At 46.7% G+C, this 24,356-nt stretch overlaps 1 protein-coding gene across 1 annotated transcript in view; it reads left to right on the forward strand.

Annotated features, from left to right (window-relative positions):
* LOC134943895 (uncharacterized) overlaps positions 1-24,356 on the forward strand; it is a 102,372-nt gene that overhangs the window by 26,989 nt on the left and 51,027 nt on the right. Inside the window, exons 2-3 of the mRNA XM_063932465.1 lie at positions 20,143-20,438; positions 22,521-22,796. Coding sequence (XP_063788535.1) covers positions 20,162-20,438; positions 22,521-22,796 — 553 coding nt within the window. The 5' untranslated portion in view covers positions 20,143-20,161. The remainder of the gene's footprint in view (positions 1-20,142; positions 20,439-22,520; positions 22,797-24,356) is intronic.

The raw sequence follows: 24,356 nt of genomic DNA on the forward strand, positions 1-24,356 counted from the left end.
CGGCACTCGGCAGCCCGTCCATAATTGTATATACCACCTAACCGTGGTTTTTTTTTCTTTCTTTATACATACATACTAGTTACGAGTATACTATCTCTTTATCAACCAGTCTATATATTAGCAGCAGACACAGTACAGTGCGGTAGTTCACGGCTGTGGCTACCTCTGTGTCGGCACTCGGCAGCCCGTCCATAATTGTATACTAGTATCCAATCCATCCATCTGCATTGTTTACCTGAGGTGCCTTTTAGTTGTGCCTATTAAAATATGGAGAACAAAAATGTTGAGGTTCCAAAATTAGGGAAAGATCAAGATCCACTTCCACCTCGTGCTGAAGCTGCTGCCACTAGTCATGGCCGAGACGATGAAATGCCAGCAACGTCGTCTGCCAAGGCCGATGCCCAATGGCATAGTACAGAGCATGTCAAAACCAAAACACCAAATATCAGTAAAAAAAGGACTCCAAAACCTAAAATAAAATTGTCGGAGGAGAAGCGTAAACTTGCCAATATGCCATTTACCACACGGAGTGGCAAGGAACGGCTGAGGCCCTGGCCTATGTTCATGGCTAGTGGTTCAGCTTCACATGAGGATGGAAGCACTCAGCCTCTCGCTAGAAAACTGAAAAGACTCAAGCTGGCAAAAGCACCGCAAAGAACTGTGCGTTCTTTGAAATCCCAAATCCACAAGGAGAGTCCAATTGTGTCGGTTGCGATGCCTGACCTTCCCAACACTGGACGTGAAGAGCATGCGCCTTCCACCATTTGCACGCCCCCTGCAAGTGCTGGAAGGAGCACCCGCAGTCCAGTTCCTGATAGTCAGATTGAAGATGTCAGTGTTGAAGTACACCAGGATGAGGAGGATATGGGTGTTGCTGGCGCTGGGGAGGAAATTGACCAGGAGGATTCTGATGGTGAGGTGGTTTGTTTAAGTCAGGCACCCGGGGAGACACCTGTTGTCCGTGGGAGGAATATGGCCGTTGACATGCCAGGTGAAAATACCAAAAAAATCAGCTCTTCGGTGTGGAGGTATTTCACCAGAAATGCAGACAACAGGTGTCAAGCCGTGTGTTCCCTTTGTCAAGCTGTAATAAGTAGGGGTAAGGACGTTAACCACCTCGGAACATCCTCCCTTATACGTCACCTGCAGCGCATTCATAATAAGTCAGTGACAAGTTCAAAAACTTTGGGTGACAGCGGAAGCAGTCCACTGACCAGTAAATCCCTTCCTCTTGTAACCAAGCTCACGCAAACCACCCCACCAACTCCCTCAGTGTCAATTTCCTCCTTCCCCAGGAATGCCAATAGTCCTGCAGGCCATGTCACTGGCAAGTCTGACGAGTCCTCTCCTGCCTGGGATTCCTCCGATGCATCCTTGCGTGTAACGCCTACTGCTGCTGGCGCTGCTGTTGTTGCCGCTGGGAGTCGATGGTCATCCCAGAGGGGAAGTCGTAAGCCCACTTGTACTACTTCCAGTAAGCAATTGACTGTTCAACAGTCCTTTGCGAGGAAGATGAAATATCACAGCAGTCATCCTACTGCAAAGCGGATAACTGAGTCCTTGACAACTATGTTGGTGTTAGACGTGCGTCCGGTATCCGCCGTTAGTTCACAGGGAACTAGACAATTTATTGAGGCAGTGTGCCCCCGTTACCAAATACCATCTAGGTTCCACTTCTCTAGGCAGGCGATACAGAGAATGTACACGGACGTCAGAAAAAGACTCACCAGTGTCCTAAAAAATGCAGTTGTACCCAATGTCCACTTAACCACGGACATGTGGACAAGTGGAGCAGGGCAGGGTCAGGACTATATGACTGTGACAGCCCACTGGGTAGATGTATGGACTCCCGCCGCAAGAACAGCAGCGGCGGCACCAGTAGCAGCATCTCGCAAACGCCAACTCTTTCCTAGGCAGGCTACGCTTTGTATCACCGCTTTCCAGAATACGCACACAGCTGAAAACCTCTTACGGCAACTGAGGAAGATCATCGCGGAATGGCTTACCCCAATTGGACTCTCCTGTGGATTTGTGGCATCGGACAACGCCAGCAATATTGTGTGTGCATTAAATATGGGCAAATTCCAGCACGTCCCATGTTTTGCACATACCTTGAATTTGGTGGTGCAGAATTTTTTTAAAAACGACAGGGGCGTGCAAGAGATGCTGTCGGTGGCCAGAAAAATTGCGGGACACTTTCGGCGTACAGGCACCACGTACAGAAGACTGGAGCACCACCAAAAACTACTGAACCTGCCCTGCCATCATCTGAAGCAAGAAGTGGTAACGAGGTGGAATTCAACCCTCTATATGCTTCAGAGGTTGGAGGAGCAGCAAAAGGCCATTCAAGCCTATACAATTGAGCACGATATAGGAGATGGAATGCACCTGTCTCAAGTGCAGTGGAGAATGATTTCAACGTTGTGCAAGGTTCTGATGCCCTTTGAACTTGCCACACGTGAAGTCAGTTCAGACACTGCCAGCCTGAGTCAGGTCATTCCCCTCATCAGGCTTTTGCAGAAGAAGCTGGAGGCATTGAAGAAGGAGCTAAAAGGGAGCGATTCCGCTAGGCATGTGGGACTTGTGGATGCAGCCCTTAATTCGCTTAACAAGGATTCACGGGTGGTCAATCTGTTGAAATCAGAGCACTACATTTTGGCCACCGTGCTCGATCCTAGATTTAAAGCCTACCTTGGATCTCTCTTTCCGGCAGACACAGGTCTGCTGGGGTTGGAAGACCTGCTGGTGACAAAATTGTCAAGTCAAGCGGAACGCGACCTGTCAACATCTCCTCCTTCACATTCTCCCGCAACTGGGGGTGCGAGGAAAAGGCTCAGAATTCCGAGCCCACCCGCTGGCGGTGATGCAGGGCAGTCTGGAGCGACTGCTGATGCTGACATCTGGTCCGGACTGAAGGACCTGACAACGATTACGGACATGTCGTCTACTGTCACTGCATATGATTCTCTCAACATTGATAGAATGGTGGAGGATTATATGAGTGACCGCATCCAAGTAGGCACGTCACACAGTCCGTACTTATACTGGCAGGAAAAAGAGGCAATTTGGAGGCCCTTGCACAAACTGGCTTTATTCTACCTAAGTTGCCCTCCCACAAGTGTGTACTCCGAAAGAGTGTTTAGTGCCGCCGCTCACCTTGTCAGCAATCGGCGTACGTGGTTACATCCAGAAAATGTGGAGAAGATGATGTTCATTAAAATGAATTATAATCAATTCCTCCGCGGAGACATTGACCAGCAGCAATTGCCTCCACAAAGTACACAGGGACCTGAGATGGTGGATTCCAGTGGGGACGAATTGATAATCTGTGAGGAGGGGGATGTACACGGTGATATATCGGAGGGTGAAGATGAGGTGGACATCTTGCCTCTGTAGAGCCAGTTTGTGCAAGGAGAGATTAATTGCTTCTTTTTTGGGGGGGGTCCAAACCAACCCGTCATATCAGTCACAGTCGTGTGGCAGACCCTGTCACTGAAATGATGGGTTGGTTAAAGTGTGCATGTCCTGTTTTGTTTATACAACATAAGGGTGGGTGGGAGGGCCCAAGGATAATTCCATCTTGCACCTCTTTTTTCTTTTCTTTTTCTTTGCATCATGTGCTGATTGGGGAGGGTTTTTTGGAAGGGACATCCTGCGTGACACTGCAGTGCCACTCCTAAATGGGCCCGGTGTTTGTGTCGGCCACTAGGGTCGCTAATCTTACTCACACAGTCAGCTACCTCATTGCGCCTCTTTTTTTCTTTGCGTCATGTGCTGTTTGGGGAGGGTTTTTTGGAAGGGACATCCTGCGTGACACTGCAGTGCCACTCCTAGATGGGCCCGGTGTTTGTGTCGGCCACTAGGGTCGCTAATCTTACTCACACAGCTACCTCATTGCGCCTCTTTTTTTCTTTGCGTCATGTGCTGTTTGGGGAGGGTTTTTTGGAAGGGACATCCTGCGTGACACTGCAGTGCCACTCCTAGATGGGCCCGGTGTTTGTGTCGGCCACTAGGGTCGCTAATCTTACTCACACAGTCAGCTACCTCATTGCGCCTCTTTTTTTCTTTGCGTCATGTGCTGTTTGGGGAGGGTTTTTTGGAAGGGCCATCCTGCGTGACACTGCAGTGCCACTCCTAGATGGGCCCGGTGTTTGTGTCGGCCACTAGGGTCGCTAATCTTACTCACACAGTCAGCTACCTCATTGCGCCTCTTTTTTTCTTTGCGTCATGTGCTGTTTGGGGAGGGTTTTTTGGAAGGGCCATCCTGCGTGACACTGCAGTGCCACTCCTAGATGGGCCCGGTGTTTGTGTCGGCCACTAGGGTCGCTAATCTTACTCACACAGCTACCTCATTGCACCTCTTTTTTTCTTTGCGTCATGTGCTGTTTGGGGAGGTTTTTTTGGAAGGGACATCCTGCGTGACACTGCAGTGCCACTCCTAGATGGGCCCGGTGTTTGTGTCGGCCACTTGGGTCGCTTATCTTACTCACACAGCGACCTCGGTGCAAATTTTAGGACTAAAAATAATATTGTGAGGTGTGAGGTATTCAGAATAGACTGAAAATGAGTGTAAATTATGGTTTTTGAGGTTAATAATACTTTGGGATCAAAATGACCCCCAAATTCTATGATTTAAGCTGTTTTTTAGTGTTTTTGGAAAAAAACACCCGAATCCAAAACACACCCGAATCCGACAAAAATAATTCGGTGAGGTTTTGCCAAAACGCATTCGAACCCAAAACACGGCCGCGGAACCGAACCCAAAACCAAAACACAAAACCCGAAAAATTTCAGGCGCTCATCTCTAGTCTATACCCGCATCTCCTGCTACTCAGTGACTGTCTATACCCGCATCTCCTCCTACTCAGTGACTGTCTATACCCGCATCTCCTGCTACTCAGTGACTATCTATACCCGCATCTCCTCCTACTCAGTGACTGTCTATACCTGCATCTCCTCCTACTCAGTGACTGTCTATACCTGCATCTCCTGCTACTCAGTGACTGTCTATACCCGCATCTCCTCCTACTCAGTGACTGTCTATACCCGCATCTCCTGCTACTCAGTGACTATCTATACCCGCATCTCCTCCTACTCAGTGACTGTCTATACCTGCATCTCCTCCTACTCAGTGACTGTCTATACCTGCATCTCCTGCTACTCAGTGACTGTCTATACCTGCAACTCCTGCTACTCAGTGACTGTCTATACCTGCATCTCCTGCTACTCAGTGACTGTCTATACCTGCATCTCCTGCTACTCAGTGACTGTCTATACCTGCATCTCCTGCTACTCAGTGACTGTCTATACCCGCATCTCCTGCTACTCAGTGACTGTCTATACCTGCATCTTCTGCTACTCAGTGACTGTCTATACCTGCATCTCCTGCTACTCAGTGACTGTCTATACCCGCATCTCATCCTACTCAGTGACTGTCTATACCTGCATCTCCTCCTACTCAGTGACTGTCTATACCCGCATCTCCTCCTACTCAGTGACGGTCTATACCCTCATCTTCTCCTACTCAGTGACTGTCTATACCTGCATCTCCTGCTAACCAGTGACTGTCTATACAAGCATCTCCCCTACTCAGTGACTGTCTATACCCGCATCTCCTCCTACTCAGTGGCTTTCTATACCCGCATCTCCTCCTACTCAGTGACTGTCTATACCTGCATCTCCTCCTACTCAGTGACTGTCTATACCTGCATCTCCTCCTACTCAGCGACTGTCTATACCTGCATCTCCTGCTACTCAGTGACTGTCTATACCTGCATCTCCTGCTACTCAGCGACTGTCTATATCTGCATCTCCTCCTACTCAGCGACTGTCTATACCAGCATCTCCTCCTACTCAGTGACTGTCTATACCTGCATCTCGTGCTACGCAGTGACTGTCTATACCTGCATCTCCTCCTACTCAGTGACTGTCTATACCTGCATCTCCTCCTACTCAGTGACTGTCTATACCCGCATCTCCTCCTACTCAGTGACTGTCTATACCTGCATCTCGTGCTACGCAGTGACTGTCTATACCTGCATCTCCTCCTACTCAGTGACTGTCTATACCCGCATCTCCTCCTACTCAGTGACTGTCTATACCTGCATCTCCTCCTACTCAGTGACTGTCTATACCCGCATCTCCTCCTACTCAGTGACTGTCTATACCTGCATCTCCTCCTTCTCAGTGACTGTCTATACCCGCATCTCCTCCTGCTCAGTGACTGTCTATACCTGCATCTCCTCCTACTCAGTGACTGTCTATACCTGCATCTCCTCCTACTCAGTGACTGTCTATACCTGCATCTCCTGCTACTCAGTGACTGTCTATACCTGCATCACCTCCTACTCAGTGACTGTCTATACCTACATCTCCTCCTACTCAGTGACTGTCTATACCTGCATCTCCTCCTACTCAGTGACTGTCTATACCTGCATCTCTTGCTACTCAGTGACTGTCTATACCCGCATCTCCTGCTACTCAGTGACTGTCTATACCTGCATCTACTCCTACTCAGTGACCGTCTATACCTGCATCTACTCCTAGACAGTGACTGTCTATACCTGCATCTCCTGCTACTCAGTGACTGTCTATACCTGCATCTCCTGCTACTCAGTGACTGTCTATACCTGCATCTCCTGCTACTCAGTGACTGTCTATACCTGCATCTCCTCCTACTCACTGACTGTCTATACCCGCATCTCCTGCTACTCAGTGACTGTCTATACCCGCATCTCCTGCTACTCAGTGACTGTCTATAGTATACCCGCATCTCCTCCTACTCAGTGACTGTCTACACCTGCATCTCCTGCTACTCAGTGACTGTCTATACCTGCATCTCCTGCTACTCAGTGACTGTCTATACCTGCATCTCCTGCTACTCAGTGACTGTCTATACCTGCATCTCCTGCTACTCAGTGACTGTCTATACCTGCATCTACTCCTACTCAGTGACCGTCTATACCTGCATCTCCTCCTAGACAGTGACTGTCTATACCTGCATCTCCAGCTACTCAGTGACTGTCTATACCTGCATCTCCTGCTACTCAGTGACTGTCTATACCTGCATCTCCTGCTACTCAGTGACTGTCTATACCTGCATCTCCTGCTACTCAGTGACTGTCTATACCTGCATCTCCTGCTACTCAGTGACTGTCTATACCTGCATCTCCTGCTACTCAGTGACTGTCTATACCCGCATCTCCTGCTACTCAGTGACTGTCTATACCTGCATCTACTCCTACTCAGTGACCGTCTATACCTGCTTCTCCTCCTAGACAGTGACTGTCTATACCTGCATCTCCTGCTACTCAGTGACTGTCTATACCCGCATCTCCTCCTACTCAGTGACTGTCTATACCCTCATCTCCTGCTACTCAGTGACTGTCTATACCCGCATCTCCTGCTACCCAGTGACTTTCTATACCTGCATCTCCTCCTACTCAGTGACTGTCTATACCTGCATCTCCTGCTACTCAGTGACTGTCTATACCCGCATCTCATGCTACTCAGTGACTATCTATACCCGCATCTCCTCCTACTCAGTGACTGTCTATACCTGCATCTCCAGCTACTCAGTGACTGTCTATACCTGCATCTCCTCCTACTCAGTGACAGTCTATACCCGCATCTCCTGCTACTCAGTGACTGTCTATACCCGCATCTCCTGCTACTCAGTGACTGTCTATACCCGCATCTCCTCCTACTCAGTGACTGTCTATACCCGCATCTCCTGCTACTCAGTGACTATCTATACCCGCATCTCCTCCTACTCAGTGACTGTCTATACCTGCATCTCCTCCTACTCAGTGACTGTCTATACCTGCATCTCCTGCTACTCAGTGACTGTCTATACCTGCAACTCCTGCTACTCAGTGACTGTCTATACCTGCATCTCCTGCTACTCAGTGACTGTCTATACCTGCATCTCCTGCTTCTCAGTGACTGTCTATACCTGCATCTCCTGCTACTCTGTGACTGTCTATACCCGCATCTCCTGCTACTCAGTGACTATCTATACCCGCATCTCCTCCTACTCAGTGACTGTCTATACCTGCATCTCCTCCTACTCAGTGACTGTCTATACCTGCATCTCCTGCTACTCAGTGACTGTCTATACCTGCATCTCCTGCTACTCAGTGACTGTCTATACCTGCATCTCCTGCTACTCAGTGACTGTCTATACCTGCATCTCCTGCTACTCAGTGACTGTCTATACCCGCATCTCCTGCTACTCAGCGACTGTCTATACCTGCATCTCCTGCTACTCAGTCACTGTCTATACCTGCATCTCCTGCTACTCAGTGACTGTCTATACCCGCATCTCCTGCTACTCAGTGACTGTCTATACCCGCATCTCCTCCTACTCAGTGACTGTCTATACCTGCATCTCCTGCTACTCAGTGACTGTCTATACCTGCATTTCCACCTACTCAGTGACTGTCTATACCTGCATCTCCACCTGCTCGTGACTGTTCATTTCTTCCTATGACTGCCACTAGTAGTACAGGGATTACTCCTTTCCTTCCTTACACCTCGGCTGTAGTGTGCACTGATAATTGTGCTGCTGATTGTTACCTGTGCTCTGTTATACTTTGTCAGTTACTGTAATCTTACCTTCTGTGTACTCTGTATTGTTCTAATGTCTGGAAGGTTATCCTATTATAAGTAGTTTGTTTCTTTAACAATAAATCATTTCTCTTGATACACACGTTTATACAGTACATGGGTGAAATAATGGTGGTCATTCCGAGTTGTTCGCTCGCTGCCGATTTTCGCAGTGCAGCGATCAAGTGAAAAAACGTAAAAAATGCGCATGCGCATGGTACGCAGCGTGCATGTGCTAAGTACTTTCTCACAAAACTTTGTAGATTTACACAAGCTCGAGCGACGTTTTTTCATCGCTCGAGTGATCGTAGTGTGATTGACAGGAAGTGGGTGTTTCTGAGCGGAAACTGGCCGTTTTTAGGGAGTGTGCTAAAAAACGCAGGCGTGACTGGTAAAAACGCAGGAGTGGCTGAAGAATCGGGGGAGTGGCTGGCCGAACGCAGGGCGTGTTTGTGACGTCAAACCAGGAACTAAACTGACTGAAGTGATCGCAATCTGTGTGTAGATCTGGAGCTACTCAGAAACTGCAGGGAATTATTTAGTAGCAGTTCTGCTAATCTTTCGTTCGCTATTCTGCTAAGATAAGATATACTCCCAGAGGGCGGCGGCCTAGCGTGTGCAATTCTGCTAAAAGCAGCTAGCGAGCGAACAACTCGGAATGAGGGCCAATGTTTGGTATCTGTAAATAGTAGAGATTATTAAGTGCGTTATACCAGCGCTCTAACAGTTAATGATCCACACCATGCTTTTTGCTGATCTGGATACATAAGGTATAGAGGACATTATCAGAGAAACATGAAGATGGTTTCACTATTGACCCAGGTAAACTTGCACAAACATATCTTTATTGCTATAGATAATAATATAAACTATTATCTCAATTACAATCCATAGATTATATTTTCCGGTAAGCCTTCCTGGTATTACTGTAGATGGGTGTGTGCGGGGATCAAAGATCAGAGCTCACAACTCTCTGCACAGACACACAGAGAGCGACCGGAGAAGGTAACTTATATATGAGGACTGAGAGGGTTCGGGTGCCTGTATTATTCCCTCTGACAGGGGGACCTGCACATCATAGAGCTGAGATTATTACAGAGACATCACTAAACACAGAGTACGTAGATGTATTACGTGTAGTACTGAGAGCACCTACAAAGTGTCGTATTTATACAGTGTTTACCGTGTTCTCTGTTAGTTCTGTTCATTGGAAAAACTGAGCAATGCGATCATTTGTTTATATTACAAAAAAAAATCAAGTCTAGCAGTAATGTCTGCAGCACAGATACACAGTGACTGGAATGCAGATAGGGCCCCATTCATAGATTTACCCAATACTGATAATATGGCGTACTTTCCTGATGCTGCTCGCAGTGAGGAAATAATCGCAAAGTGATTGACGGTAAGGGATCGTTTTGGGGCAGCAAAAACACAGGTGTGTTGCCACCATTTTCGCAGTGTGTCTCAGCCTACAGCTGCGGTCCTTTCCCAGAAAACATGGTGCCGAAATCTCAGTTCCCGCGGCCATTCTGCGCAAACAAAGGGTTCATCAAATAGATTGTAAGCTTGCGAGCAGGGCCCTCCTACCTCTATGTCTGTCTGTTTTTGCCCAGTTCGTTCTATTACTGTTGTTCTAATTGTAAAGCGCAACGGAATGTGCTGCGCTATATTAGAGATGAGCGGGTTCGGTTCCTCGGAATCCGAACCCGCCCGAACTTCATGTTTTTTTTCACGGGTCCGAGCGACTCGGATCTTCCCGCCTTGCTCGGTTAACCCGAGCGCGCCCGAACGTCATCATGACGCTGTCGGATTCTCGCGAGGCTCGGATTCTATCGCGAGACTCGGATTCTATATAAGGAGCCGCGCGTCGCCGCCATTTTCACTCGTGCATTGAGATTGATAGGGAGAGGACGTGTCTGGCGTCCTCTCCATTAGAATAGAGATAGATTAGATAGAGAGAGAGAGATTGTGCAGAGTCGCAGACAGAGTTAGTTTACCACAGTCAGTGACCAGTGCAGTTGCTAGTTAACTTTTATTTAATATAATATATCCGTTCACTTCTCTCTGCTATATCCGTTCTCTGCCTGAAAAAAAAAACGATACACAGCACAGTCAGTCACACAGTGTGACTCAGTCTGTGTGCACTCAGCTCAGCCCAGTGTGCTGCACAGTCATCAATGTATAAATTAAAAGCTTATAATTAATTGTGGGGGAGACTGGGGAGCACTGCAGGTTGTTAGCAGGAGCCAGGAGTACAATTATATTAATTAACAGTGCACACTTTTGCTGCAGGAGTGGTGACCAGTGCCTGACCACCAGTATAGTATTGTTGTATACTACTAATATCTCTTTAAATATCAACCAGTCTATATTAGCAGCAGACACAGTACAGTGCGGTAGTTCACGGCTGTGGCTACCTCTGTGTCGGCACACGGCAGGCAGTCCGTCCGACCAGAATTGTATTATTTATTATTATATACCTACCACCTAACCGTGGTTTTTTTTTTCATTCTTTATACCGTCATAGTGTCATCCTAATTGTTACGAGTATACTACTATCTCTTTATCAACCAGTGTACAGTGCGGTAGTTCACGGCTGTGGCTACCTCTGTGTCGGCACACGGCAGGCAGTCCGTCCGACCAGAATTGTATTATTTATTATTATATACCTACCACCTAACCGTGGTTTTTTTTTTCATTCTTTATACCGTCATAGTGTCATCCTAATTGTTACGAGTATACTACTATCTCTTTATCAACCAGTGTACAGTGCGGTAGTTCACGGCTGTGGCTACCTCTGTGTCGGCACACGGCAGGCAGTCCGTCCGACCAGAATTGTATTATTTATTATTATATACCTACCACCTAACCGTGGTTTTTTTTTTTCATTCTTTATACCGTCATAGTGTCATCCTAATTGTTACGAGTATACTACTATCTCTTTATCAACCAGTGTACAGTGCGGTAGTTCACGGCTGTGGCTACCTCTGTGTCGGCACACGGCAGGCAGTCCGTCCGACCAGAATTGTATTATTTATTATTATATACCTACCACCTAACCGTGGTTTTTTTTTCATTCTTTATACCGTCATAGTGTCATCCTAATTGTTACGAGTATACTACTATCTCTTTATCAACCAGTGTACAGTGCGGTAGTTCACGGCTGTGGCTACCTCTGTGTCGGCACACGGCAGGCAGTCCGTCCGACCAGAATTGTATTATTTATTATTATATACCTACCACCTAACCGTGGTTTTTTTTTCATTCTTTATACCGTCATAGTGTCATCCTAATTGTTACGAGTATACTACTATCTCTTTATCAACCAGTGTACAGTGCGGTAGTTCACGGCTGTGGCTACCTCTGTGTCGGCACACGGCAGGCAGTCCGTCCGACCAGAATTGTATTATTTATTATTATATACCTACCACCTAACCGTGGTTTTTTTTTTCATTCTTTATACCGTCATAGTGTCATCCTAATTGTTACGAGTATACTACTATCTCTTTATCAACCAGTGTACAGTGCGGTAGTTCACGGCTGTGGCTACCTCTGTGTCGGCACACGGCAGGCAGTCCGTCCGACCAGAATTGTATTATTTATTATTATATACCTACCACCTAACCGTGGTTTTTTTTTTCATTCTTTATACCGTCATAGTGTCATCCTAATTGTTACGAGTATACTACTATCTCTTTATCAACCAGTGTACAGTGCGGTAGTTCACGGCTGTGGCTACCTCTGTGTCGGCACACGGCAGGCAGTCCGTCCGACCAGAATTGTATTATTTATTATTATATACCTACCACCTAACCGTGGTTTTTTTTTTCATTCTTTATACCGTCATAGTGTCATCCTAATTGTTACGAGTATACTACTATCTCTTTATCAACCAGTGTACAGTGCGGTAGTTCACGGCTGTGGCTACCTCTGTGTCGGCACACGGCAGGCAGTCCGTCCGACCAGAATTGTATTATTTATTATTATATACCTACCACCTAACCGTGGTTTTTTTTTTCATTCTTTATACCGTCATAGTGTCATCCTAATTGTTACGAGTATACTACTATCTCTTTATCAACCAGTGTACAGTGCGGTAGTTCACGGCTGTGGCTACCTCTGTGTCGGCAGTCGGCAGGCAGTCCGTCCATCCATAATTGTATTATTATTATTATTATAATATATACCACCTAACCGTGGTTTTTTTTTCATTCTTTATACCGTCGTCATAGTGTCATACTAGTTGTTACGAGTATACTACTATCTCTTTATCAACCAGTGTACAGTGCGGTAGTTCACGGCTGTGGCTACCTCTGTGTCGGCAGTCGGCAGGCAGTCCGTCCATCCATAATTGTATTATTATTATAATATATACCACCTAACCGTGGTTTTTTTTTCATTCTTTATACCGTCGTCATAGTGTCATACTAGTTGTTACGAGTATACTACTATCTCTTTATCAACCAGTGTACAGTGCGGTAGTTCACGGCTGTGGCTACCTCTGTGTCGGCAGTCGGCAGGCAGTCCGTCCATCCATAATTGTATTATTATTATAATATATACCACCTAACCGTGGTTTTTTTTCCATTCTTTATACCGTCGTCATAGTGTCATACTAGTTGTTACGAGTATACTACTATCTCTTTATCAACCAGTGTACAGTGCGGTAGTTCACGGCTGTGGCTACCTCTGTGTCGGCAGTCGGCAGGCAGTCCGTCCATCCATAATTGTATTATTATTATAATATATACCACCTAACCGTGGTTTTTTTATACCACCTAACCGTGGCAGTCCGTCCATAATTGTATACTAGTATCCAATCCATCCATCTCCATTGTTTACCTGAGGTGCCTTTTAGTTCTGCCTATAAAATATGGAGAACAAAAAAGTTGAGGTTCCAAAATTAGGGAAAGATCAAGATCCACTTCCACCTCGTGCTGAAGCTGCTGCCACTAGTCATGGCCGAGACGATGAAATGCCAGCAACGTCGTCTGCCAAGGCCGATGCCCAATGTCATAGTACAGAGCATGTCAAATCCAAAACACCAAATATCAGAAAAAAAAGGACTCCAAAACCTAAAATAAAATTGTCGGAGGAGAAGCGTAAACTTGCCAATATGCCATTTACCACACGGAGTGGCAAGGAACGGCTGAGGCCCTGGCCTATGTTCATGGCTAGTGGTTCAGCTTCACATGAGGATGGAAGCACTCAGCCTCTCGCTAGAAAACTGAAAAGACTCAAGCTGGCAAAAGCACCGCAAAGAACTGTGCGTTCTTTGAAATCCCAAATCCACAAGGAGAGTCCAATTGTGTCGTTTGCGATGCCTGACCTTCCCAACACTGGACGTGAAGAGCATGCGCCTTCCACTATTTGCATGCCCCCTGCAAGTGCTGGAAGGAGCACCCGCAGTCCAGTTCCTGATAGTCAGATTGAAGATGTCAGTGTTGAAGTACACCAGGATGAGGAGGATATGGGTGTTGCTGGCGCTGGGGAGGAAATTGACCAGGAGGATTCTGATGGTGAGGTGGTTTGTTTAAGTCAGGCACCCGGGGAGACACCTGTTGTCCGTGGGAGGAATATGGCCGTTGACATGCCAGGTGAAAATACCAAAAAAATCAGCTCTTCGGTGTGGAGGTATTTCACCAGAAATGCGGACAACAGGTGTCAAGCCGTGTGTTCCCTTTGTCAAGCTGTAATAAGTAGGGGTAAGGACGTTAACCACCTCGGAACATCCTCCCTTATACGTCACCTGCAGCGCATTCATAATAAGTCAGTGACAAGTTCAAAAACTTTGGGTGACAGCGGAAGCAGTCCACTGACCAGTAAATCCCTTCCTCTTGTAACCAAGCTCACGCAAACCACCCCACCAACTCCCTCAGTGTCAATTTCCTCCTTCCCCAGGAATGCCAATAGTCCTGCAGGCCATGTCACTGGCAAGTCTGACGAGTCCTTTCCTGCCTGGGATTCCTCCGATGCATCCTTGCGTGTAACGCCTACTGCTGCTGGCGCTGCTGTTGTTGCCGCTGGGAGTCGATGGTCATCCCAGAGGGGAAGTCGTAAGCCCACTTGTACTACTTCCAGTAAGCAATTGACTGTTCAACAGTCCTTTGCGAGGAAGATGAAATATCACAGCAGTCATCCTACTGCAAAGCGGATAACTGAGTCCTTGACAACTATGTTGGTGTTAGACGTGCGTCCGGTATCCGCCGTTAGTTCACAGGGAACTAGACAATTTATTGAGGCAGTGTGCCCCCGTTACCAAATACCATCTAGGTTCCACTTCTCTAGGCAGGCGATACCGAGAATGTACACGGACGTCAGAAAAAGACTCACCAGTGTCCTAAAAAATGCAGTTGTACCCAATGTCCACTTAACCACGGACATGTGGACAAGTGGAGCAGGGCAGGGTCAGGACTATATGACTGTGACAGCCCACTGGGTAGATGTATGGACTCCCGCCGCAAGAACAGCAGCGGCGGCACCAGTAGCAGCATCTCGCAAACGCCAACTCTTTCCTAGGCAGGCTACGCTTTGTATCACCGCTTTCCAGAATACGCACACAGCTGAAAACCTCTTACGGCAACTGAGGAAGATCATCGCGGAATGGCTTACCCCAATTGGACTCTCCTGTGGATTTGTGGCATCGGACAACGCCAGCAATATTGTGTGTGCATTAAATATGGGCAAATTCCAGCACGTCCCATGTTTTGCACATACCTTGAATTTGGTGGTGCAGAATTTTTTAAAAAACGACAGGGGCGTGCAAGAGATGCTGTCGGTGGCCAGAAAAATTGCGGGACACTTTCGGCGTACAGGCACCACGTACAGAAGACTGGAGCACCACCAAAAACTACTGAACCTGCCCTGCCATCATCTGAAGCAAGAAGTGGTAACGAGGTGGAATTCAACCCTCTATATGCTTCAGAGGTTGGAGGAGCAGCAAAAGGCCATTCAAGCCTATACAATTGAGCACGATATAGGAGATGGAATGCACCTGTCTCAAGTGCAGTGGAGAATGATTTCAACGTTGTGCAAGGTTCTGATGCCCTTTGAACTTGCCACACGTGAAGTCAGTTCAGACACTGCCAGCCTGAGTCAGGTCATTCCCCTCATCAGGCTTTTGCAGAAGAAGCTGGAGGCATTGAAGAAGGAGCTAACACGGAGCGATTCCGCTAGGCATGTGGGACTTGTGGATGCAGCCCTTAATTCGCTTAACAAGGATTCACGGGTGGTCAATCTGTTGAAATCAGAGCACTACATTTTGGCCACCGTGCTCGATCCTAGATTTAAAGCCTACCTTGGATCTCTCTTTCCGGCAGACACAGGTCTGCTGGGGTTGAAAGACCTGCTGGTGACAAAATTGTCAAGTCAAGCGGAACGCGACCTGTCAACATCTCCTCCTTCACATTCTCCCGCAACTGGGGGTGCGAGGAAAAGGCTCAGAATTCCGAGCCCACCCGCTGGCGGTGATGCAGGGCAGTCTGGAGCGACTGCTGATGCTGACATCTGGTCCGGACTGAAGGACCTGACAACGATTACGGACATGTCGTCTACTGTCACTGCATATGATTCTCTCAACATTGATAGAATGGTGGAGGATTATATGAGTGACCGCATCCAAGTAGGCACGTCACACAGTCCGTACTTATACTGGCAGGAAAAAGAGGCAATTTGGAGGCCCTTGCACAAACTGGCTTTATTCTACCTAAGTTGCCCTCCCACAAGTGTGTACTCCGAAAGAGTGTTTAGTGCCGCCGCTCACCTTGTCAGCAATCGGCGTACGAGGTTACATCCAGAAAATGTGGAGAAGATGATGTTCATTAAAATGAATTATAATCAATTCCTCCGCGGAGACATTGACCAGCAGCAATTGCCTCCACAAAGTACACAGGGAGCTGAGATGGTGGATTCCAGTGGGGACGAATTGATAATCTGTGAGGAGGGGGATGTACACGGTGATATATCGGAGGGTGAAGATGAGGTGGACATCTTGCCTCTGTAGAGCCAGTTTGTGCAAGGAGAGATTAATTGCTTCTTTTTTGGGGGGGGTCCAAACCAACCCGTCATATCAGTCACAGTCGTGTGGCAGACCCTGTCACTGAAATGATGGGTTGGTTAAAGTGTGCATGTCCTGTTTTGTTTATACAACATAAGGGTGGGTGGGAGGGCCCAAGGATAATTCCATCTTGCACCTCTTTTTTCTTTTCTTTTTCTTTGCATCATGTGCTGATTGGGGAGGGTTTTTTGGAAGGGACATCCTGCGTGACACTGCAGTGCCACTCCTAGATGGGCCCGGTGTTTGTGTCGGCCACTAGGGTCGCTAATCTTACTCACACAGTCAGCTACCTCATTGCGCCTCTTTTTTTCTTTGCGTCATGTGCTGTTTGGGGAGGGTTTTTTGGAAGGGACATCCTGCGTGACACTGCAGTGCCACTCCTAGATGGGCCCGGTGTTTGTGTCGGCCACTAGGGTCGCTAATCTTACTCACACAGTCAGCTACCTCATTGCGCCTCTTTTTTTCTTTGCGTCATGTGCTGTTTGGGGAGGGTTTTTTGGAAGGGACATCCTGCGTGACACTGCAGTGCCACTCCTAGATGTGCCCGGTGTTTGTGTCGGCCACTAGGGTCGCTAATCTTACTCACACAGTCAGCTACCTCATTGCGCCTCTTTTTTTCTTTGCGTCATGTGCTGTTTGGGGAGGGTTTTTTGGAAGGGCCATCCTGCGTGACACTGCAGTGCCACTCCTAGATGGGCCCGGTGTTTGTGTCGGCCACTAGGGTCGCTTATCTTACTCACACAGCGACCTCGGTGCAAATTTTAGGACTAAAAATAATATTGTGAGGTGTGATGTGTTCAGAATAGGCTGAAAATGAGTGTAAATTATGTTTTTTGAGGTTAATAATACTTTGGGATCAAAATTACCCCCAAATTCTATGATTTAAGCTGTTTTTTAGGGTTTTTTGAAAAAAACACCCGAATCCAAAACACACCCGAATCCGACAAAAAAAATTCGGTGAGGTTTTGCCAAAACGCGGTCGAACCCAAAACACGGCCGCGGAACCGAACCCAAAACCAAAACACAAAACCCGAAAAATTTCCGGCGCTCATCTCTACGCTATATAAGAAACTGTTAATGAATAAATAGATGGGCAGTTACTGTATTGAAGGAACTGCGACTGCCGATGCGTGGTTTTGGGCAGTTGTTTGGGTCTGCGAAGCTGCCGGTGGGCGTCTCTATACATTTCCAGGCGGCGGCAGCATTAGCTTGTTTTTGCACATGTGCTGCGCACATCCTTGAATCAGGCGCATACTTTAGAAAACATAACATATGTATATATGTAGTCAGCTATTATGCTAGCAAAACATAGTAACTGTGTAGATTTGCCATTTGAAAATGACCCACAGACCATCAAATCTGTCCAACTTACTTGGACAGATCTGGGGGTTTATTTACTAAGGTCCCGCTTTTGTCTGAGTTTGTTTTGTTTTTTTCGAAGTGTCATCTCGGGAATTTACTAAACACAAATCTTGGCAGTGTTGGTTCCATTCGTATTGCTTTCCCCGGCTAAGTTCACAAATATGAATGAATAGACCATCGGCCAAACACGCCTGTTATTTGATACAACTTGGTAATATACTAAGAATTCGTATTCACACTAACTGCCAACATTGGGGGTCATTCCGAGTTGTTCGCTCGCAAGCTGCTTTTAGCAGCTTTGCACACGCTAAGCCGCCGCCTACTGGGAGTGACTCTTAGCTTAGCAAAATTGCGAACGAAAGATTAGCAGAATTGCGAATAGACACTTCTTAGCAGTTTCTGAGTAGCTCCAGACTTACTCGGCAACTGCGATCAGTTCAGTCAGTTTCGTTCCTGGTTTGACGTCACAAACACACCCAGCGTTCGCCCAGACACTCCTCCGTTTCTCCAGCCACTCCCGCGTTTTTCCCAGAAACGGTAGCGTTTTTTCACACACTCCCATAAAACGGCCAGTTTCCGCCCAGAAACACCCACTTCCTGTCAATCACATTACGATCACCAGAACGAAGAAAAAACCTCGTAATGCCGTGAGTAAAATTCCTAACTGCATAGCAAATTTACTTGGCGCAGTCGCACTGCGGACATTGCGCATTAGCAACTAATCGCTCCGTTGCGAAAAAAATATAACGAGCGAACAACTCAGAATGACCCCCAATAGCCAAACACTGCGGTAAAGCATAGAATTCGTAACAAAATAGCAGTTTTAAAATAGAACTGTTTTTTCCTGGCGTGTTTAGCTAGGCATGCACGGATCAGTGAGATCCGTGCATGCTTATCTGTGTAAAGGGGTGTGATAGTGTTAAAAATCAAAGAAAAAAATTGCGTGGGATCCCTCCTCGTATGTATAACCAGCCTCGGGCTCTTTGAGTTGTAAAAATACAGGGGGGAAAATGCGTAGGGTCCCTCCATATTTATACAACCAGCACCGGGCTCTGCGTCTGGTCCTGGTTCAAAAAATACGGGGGACAAAAGATGTAGGGGCCAGGGGAGACTAGTTGGGGGGGTAATGCCACGGTCGCAGGGACCTCCATAAATGTCTCCCCCAGCTGTGGCATTATGTCCCTGGCTAGTGGAGCCCGGTGCTGGTTTAAAAAATACAGGGGACCCCTACATCTTTTGTCCCCCATATTTTTTTAACCAGGACTGGATGCAGAGCCCGGTGCTGGTTGTTTAAATTTGGGGGGACCCTATGCATTTTTTCCCCTGTATTTTTACAACCGGGACCGGCTCAAAGAGCCCGAGGCTGGTTACGAATAGGAGGGTGTACCCTACGCAATTTTTTTCTTTGATTTTTAACACTTTCACTCTACTCATACTGTACACAATGAAGCCCTGAACAGATTTCACAGATCCGGACGGGATTCATTGTGTTATGTCCGGCAGTGTTTTACTAATCACTCCTGTAAAACACTGCCCGACAATACGAATCACATCGACATCGGAAAATACGAAACTAGAAAACTCAGCAGCTTAGTAAATTACCGAAAATGGATTCAAAAAGTTGCAGTAAAATACGTCTGATGAAAATCGAGATTAAACTTCCATCAAATCGGCCCAAACACAAATTTTAGTAAATGTACCCTCTGGATTGGTAATAAGTTGCTTGAACAATGTATTGTTTGATACTATCAATAGCCAGAAGCATGAAGGCACGTGACGTCTGTCACACATTGTACAGTATATAAAGGTGTAGGAGTTTCTGCAAATGTATCAGTAGAATAACAGAACTTTTGGATTCATTATTTTATTTGGATTCATTATTTTAAATCAGTTATGAATTGAAATTTATTTTTGTGAGCTGGCTGATTACCAAATAGGGGACACATTTTTAATTGTTTCATTTTAAAATGTGATACTGTAACTGCTCAGTGGCCACAATTTGGACAAAGTGGTGGCCAGTGGGTGGGAAGAAATTAATTCTAAAACAATGATTAGCAATCACACCATGCATTGCTCTCCCTCATGATCAATATATCTTTGTATCATTTTATTCACAGGAACCGCACTGTAAATATAATGGCTATAAAAAAACACAGAGTCGGGGTCTTCTCGAGAGACGGAGAGGACAATTACCTCTGGCTGATTAGCTTACTCCGGAGGCCGATGTTTCGCAGTGTGGTGGAGGACGTGTTTTCTGTATACATATCCGATAAGTCCCCGGCCTTTCAGAGAGCTTTGACCAAATGCACATTCGCCATCTTGTACCACACCGAGAGGAGGGGAAGACTGAACATCACTAATGTGACGGACTCTCTGTATGACCAGCAACTGGAGGACCTGTCTACTCACCTGGGTGAGGGAAACACAATGCAACTACTGTCCATCTCCTTTAAATGTACTGAGCAGGACAGAGAAGGGGAAATGTGTTCAACCTCTAAAGCTGATGTATAAAATTGCCATAATAATCAATGTTTGACATGAGCTATGTTCCTCACTTAGAACAGGCGATCAGTGTAGATAATTTGTAACTTATTAAAATATTGATTGTGATAAATGTGTGTCACCAAAGAGAATGCATACACAGATTCAGTATTCAAAGCAATTAAGGTCAATTTAATAATACATTTCAGCCAGAGCCTTAACTAGACTTTTTGGTGCCCTTTGCCAGGGAGAGAATGGGCAGGTATCAATGAAATTATAGTGGTCCGCGCTATACTCAATCTCCCCCCAGCTTCTCACTGTGTTGTATACAGGCTTGGACTGGCCCACAGGGGTACAGGGGAAACCACCGGTGGGCCCCTCTGTTTGGGGGCCCCACCTCCTGCTCTAAGGATCAGGTTCCAGACAGCGCACTTGAATTATACATTATACATATGTCACCTTATACTTGATTATACTGTATTTTCTAGAGTGCATTGCTGATAAGTAATCTGGTATTAATCTGGTACATTATCATACATGCAGCAGCTGAATTTACTGTATATATTCATGAAAGGGCTCAGACGTTGCACTCTCTAATCGTTGGTCAAACCAATGAGGTGGCAGGCCACACCCCCTTTATGGACTGGTCACACCTCTAAACATGGGCCCCTACCACTGCATTCCCCCGGTAGGCCCTACATGCCCCAGTCCGACACTGGTTGTATACTCTGGCCACAGTCTAGTATCAGCTGTACTCAGAAAGGAGTAAACACATTTGCAGCCCTGGCAGTGGGCAACAAAGTGCAAGATAGGCAGTCCTCACTGTAGCGTCACGAAGGAGTCCGACAGGGTGACCTTCATGTGTTTCTGCGCCCCTTTTTATCTGCGCTTTCTTCAGGGAGATTTCAAAGAGTTACCGCTCTTTGCCTGGTTCTCTATTTATATATCCATCTACCAGTCACAATTGACTTTCATAAATTGTTAGAATCAATACACCTGTGTGCAAGCAGCCATCAAACACTTTCAGTAAAAAAACAAAAACAAAAAAACAGGCGATCGTTAGCTCATTTATCATAATTGATGAATTATAAAACAAGTTCATATAAATATAAAAATTGTATATACAGGGGATAGACAAAAATATGGAAACAGCATGCCAACCGCCTAAACAAATGAAAATGTGGAAAGAACAAATTGTTTCAATTGACTGTTGACTTAGCACCCGAATGATAGCAGAACTGATAAAAATCTACAAAGAAACTGTTAGGCAAGTATTGCACCAAGATCTTAATATGACAAAAGTTTGTGTCAAGGTTCCAAGGCTTGTCACTGCCGAGCAGAAGGAAAAGCGAAAGCAAATTTGTACAGACATTTTAGAACAAATTCAGGTGGATTCACATTTTTTACTTAAAGTTATTACCTTTTATGAAACACAGATCTTCCAGTATGATCATGAGATAAAAACGCCAGTCCATGTGCTGGAAAATACCATCATCATCAAGAATAAAGAAAGCATGTCAAAGCAAATCCAAATTCAAAGCCATGTTAATTGTTTTCTTTGATATCAAGGGTGTTATTTTGGCAGACTGGGCACCAGAAGGCGCAATAGTGAATCAACCTTACTTTAAAATGTTCTAGAAACTTTAATGAAAATAATCTGAAGAAATAGGCCAGATGTGTGGGAAAATGATTTCATATTCCATCAGGACAATGCACCAGCCCACACTTTTCTCTCTGTGAAGCAGTTTTTGGCCGAGAAACAGATTGCGGTGCTAGAACACCCTTCATACTCTACAGACCTAGCATCCTGCGACTTCTTTCTTTTTCCTAAAGTCATATCTGTACTCAAGGGATTCCATACTGCATCAGTTACCGAGGTATGAAGAAAATGATGGAACTGTGAGACATATGATAGCTAATGATCAGCAGTATAGCACGGCTTTACTGGACATCATGATATTATATGCGACCAGATTTGTATTAACCATGTATTATGTATTCAAATATTATACAGGAAGAGAGAATGTGGTGGTTCTGCTGGATGACCTGAATGACGGTAGTGATAATACCAGGAGACGGATATTACAGGACCAGCCGCTGGTTGACACATGTGCCTGTGAGCTGGTTCTCATTAGTGAGGTGGACAAGAAATCCTCTGACAGTAATGGTCGAGATGTGAGATGGAGTCAGGCTTCCGGCTCCCAACAGCTCCAGGACCAGGACAACTCGCTACACAAGAAAATGCGCAAGGTCATGGACATTATGTCACGAAGTCTGAAAAACACAGCAGGTATGTAGCACAGACTACAAGAATGTAATGTTTTACTGTGCAAGATTGTATTCAGTCATCATCTCCTGTATGTCCATGGGTCCCTATATTTATAATGGGCGGGGAAAGAACAACCTGTAGCCAATTAAGTTATTGAACTGTTCACAGCAGCACAGAGTGATTCAGGAGATAAGCTCAGATGCTGTCTGTAGATCTAGAAAGGTGGCAGTAAAGTGAGGGCAGGTTGGCATCAGACGTATGGGTCCCACAGACCTGCAGTGACCTCAGGCGGTGGCCAACAGAGTCCTCCTACACTTGGTGCGTAGCTCAAATGTTCTCCCATGCTCCTTCATACCATGCCTAGCATCAGTGACCACTTATGGCAGGATGATGACTATGACCTCCAGATGGGGGAAATCAGCCAAGTCCTCCTGAGGGTACACCAGCTGGGCGATACTCATTATACTAAGTTTGGGGTATCCTTTCTTTGCTCACAATGTCCATGTTCATCATGAAAATTTACATTAATTAAGTCAATATTCATCATGTTGACCCTGATGTAATGTTGACAATGTGCATTTAGTCTGTTTCCATCTGTATTCCTAAACCTAATGCTAACACTTACTGTAACCCTACCCGTAACAGTAATCCTAACTGCTAACGGTAACAAGGGAAATAATTGGTGGGGTGGCCAGGGGGGCACGTGCCCCGGGCGCAGTATCTCGTAGCAGTAGTGCTGCTGCCGGGATAATAACCCATATCCCTGGATGCGCTGTGTGTGAGGAACCAGGGTGTGAGCGCAGCTGCGGGGAGCAATACATGGGAGCGGTCACTGCCGGGTCTCATACTCGTATATATCACATCCTGGGCCTGCCACACCCCCCCAAACATAGGCGTGCGCAAGGGGGGTGCCTGGTGTGCACAGGCACCCCCTAATGTCCAGCACCCCCCACACACACATGCCCGCCTGTTGCTGCTGCCGCCGATCCCCGTCTCAGTCTGACGCTGAACTTGGAGGGAGGAGAGCGCTGCGCGCGTCTCTCCTGCCCCTCACTGTGTGTCCCCGTCTCCGGCAGTCATTTACAATGTCTCTCGGCTGTCAGCCAATCAGAGCTCGTGGATCGGCTCTTGATTGGCTGTCGGCCGTGAGCTTTGACTGTCTCACAAGCTGGCGCCATATTTCAAATGACCACTGGAGACAGCCAGGGACTCAGTGAAGTGAGGCACAGGAGAGACGCGCGCTGCGCTCTCCTCCACTCAGTGGCAGAGACGGAAATCGGCGGCACTGGCAACAGAGGAGGGTGAGCACAAATGGGGCATATGTATCTGGCACCACTGGGGGCATTTATGTATCTGGCACCACTGGGGGTATATGTATCTGGCCCCGCTGGGGGCATATGTATCTGGCACCGCTGGGGGCATTTATGTATCTGGCACCGCTGGGGGCATTTATGTATCTGGCACCGCTGGGGGCATTTGTGTATCTGGCACCGCTGGGGGCATTTGTGTATCTGGCACCTCTGGGGGCATGTGTGTATCTGGCACTGCTGGAAGCAAGTTTATATATCTGGCACGGCTGGG

This window comes from Pseudophryne corroboree, chromosome 7 (genome assembly GCF_028390025.1).
Source record: "Pseudophryne corroboree isolate aPseCor3 chromosome 7, aPseCor3.hap2, whole genome shotgun sequence".
Lineage (NCBI taxonomy): Eukaryota > Metazoa > Chordata > Amphibia > Anura > Myobatrachidae > Pseudophryne > Pseudophryne corroboree.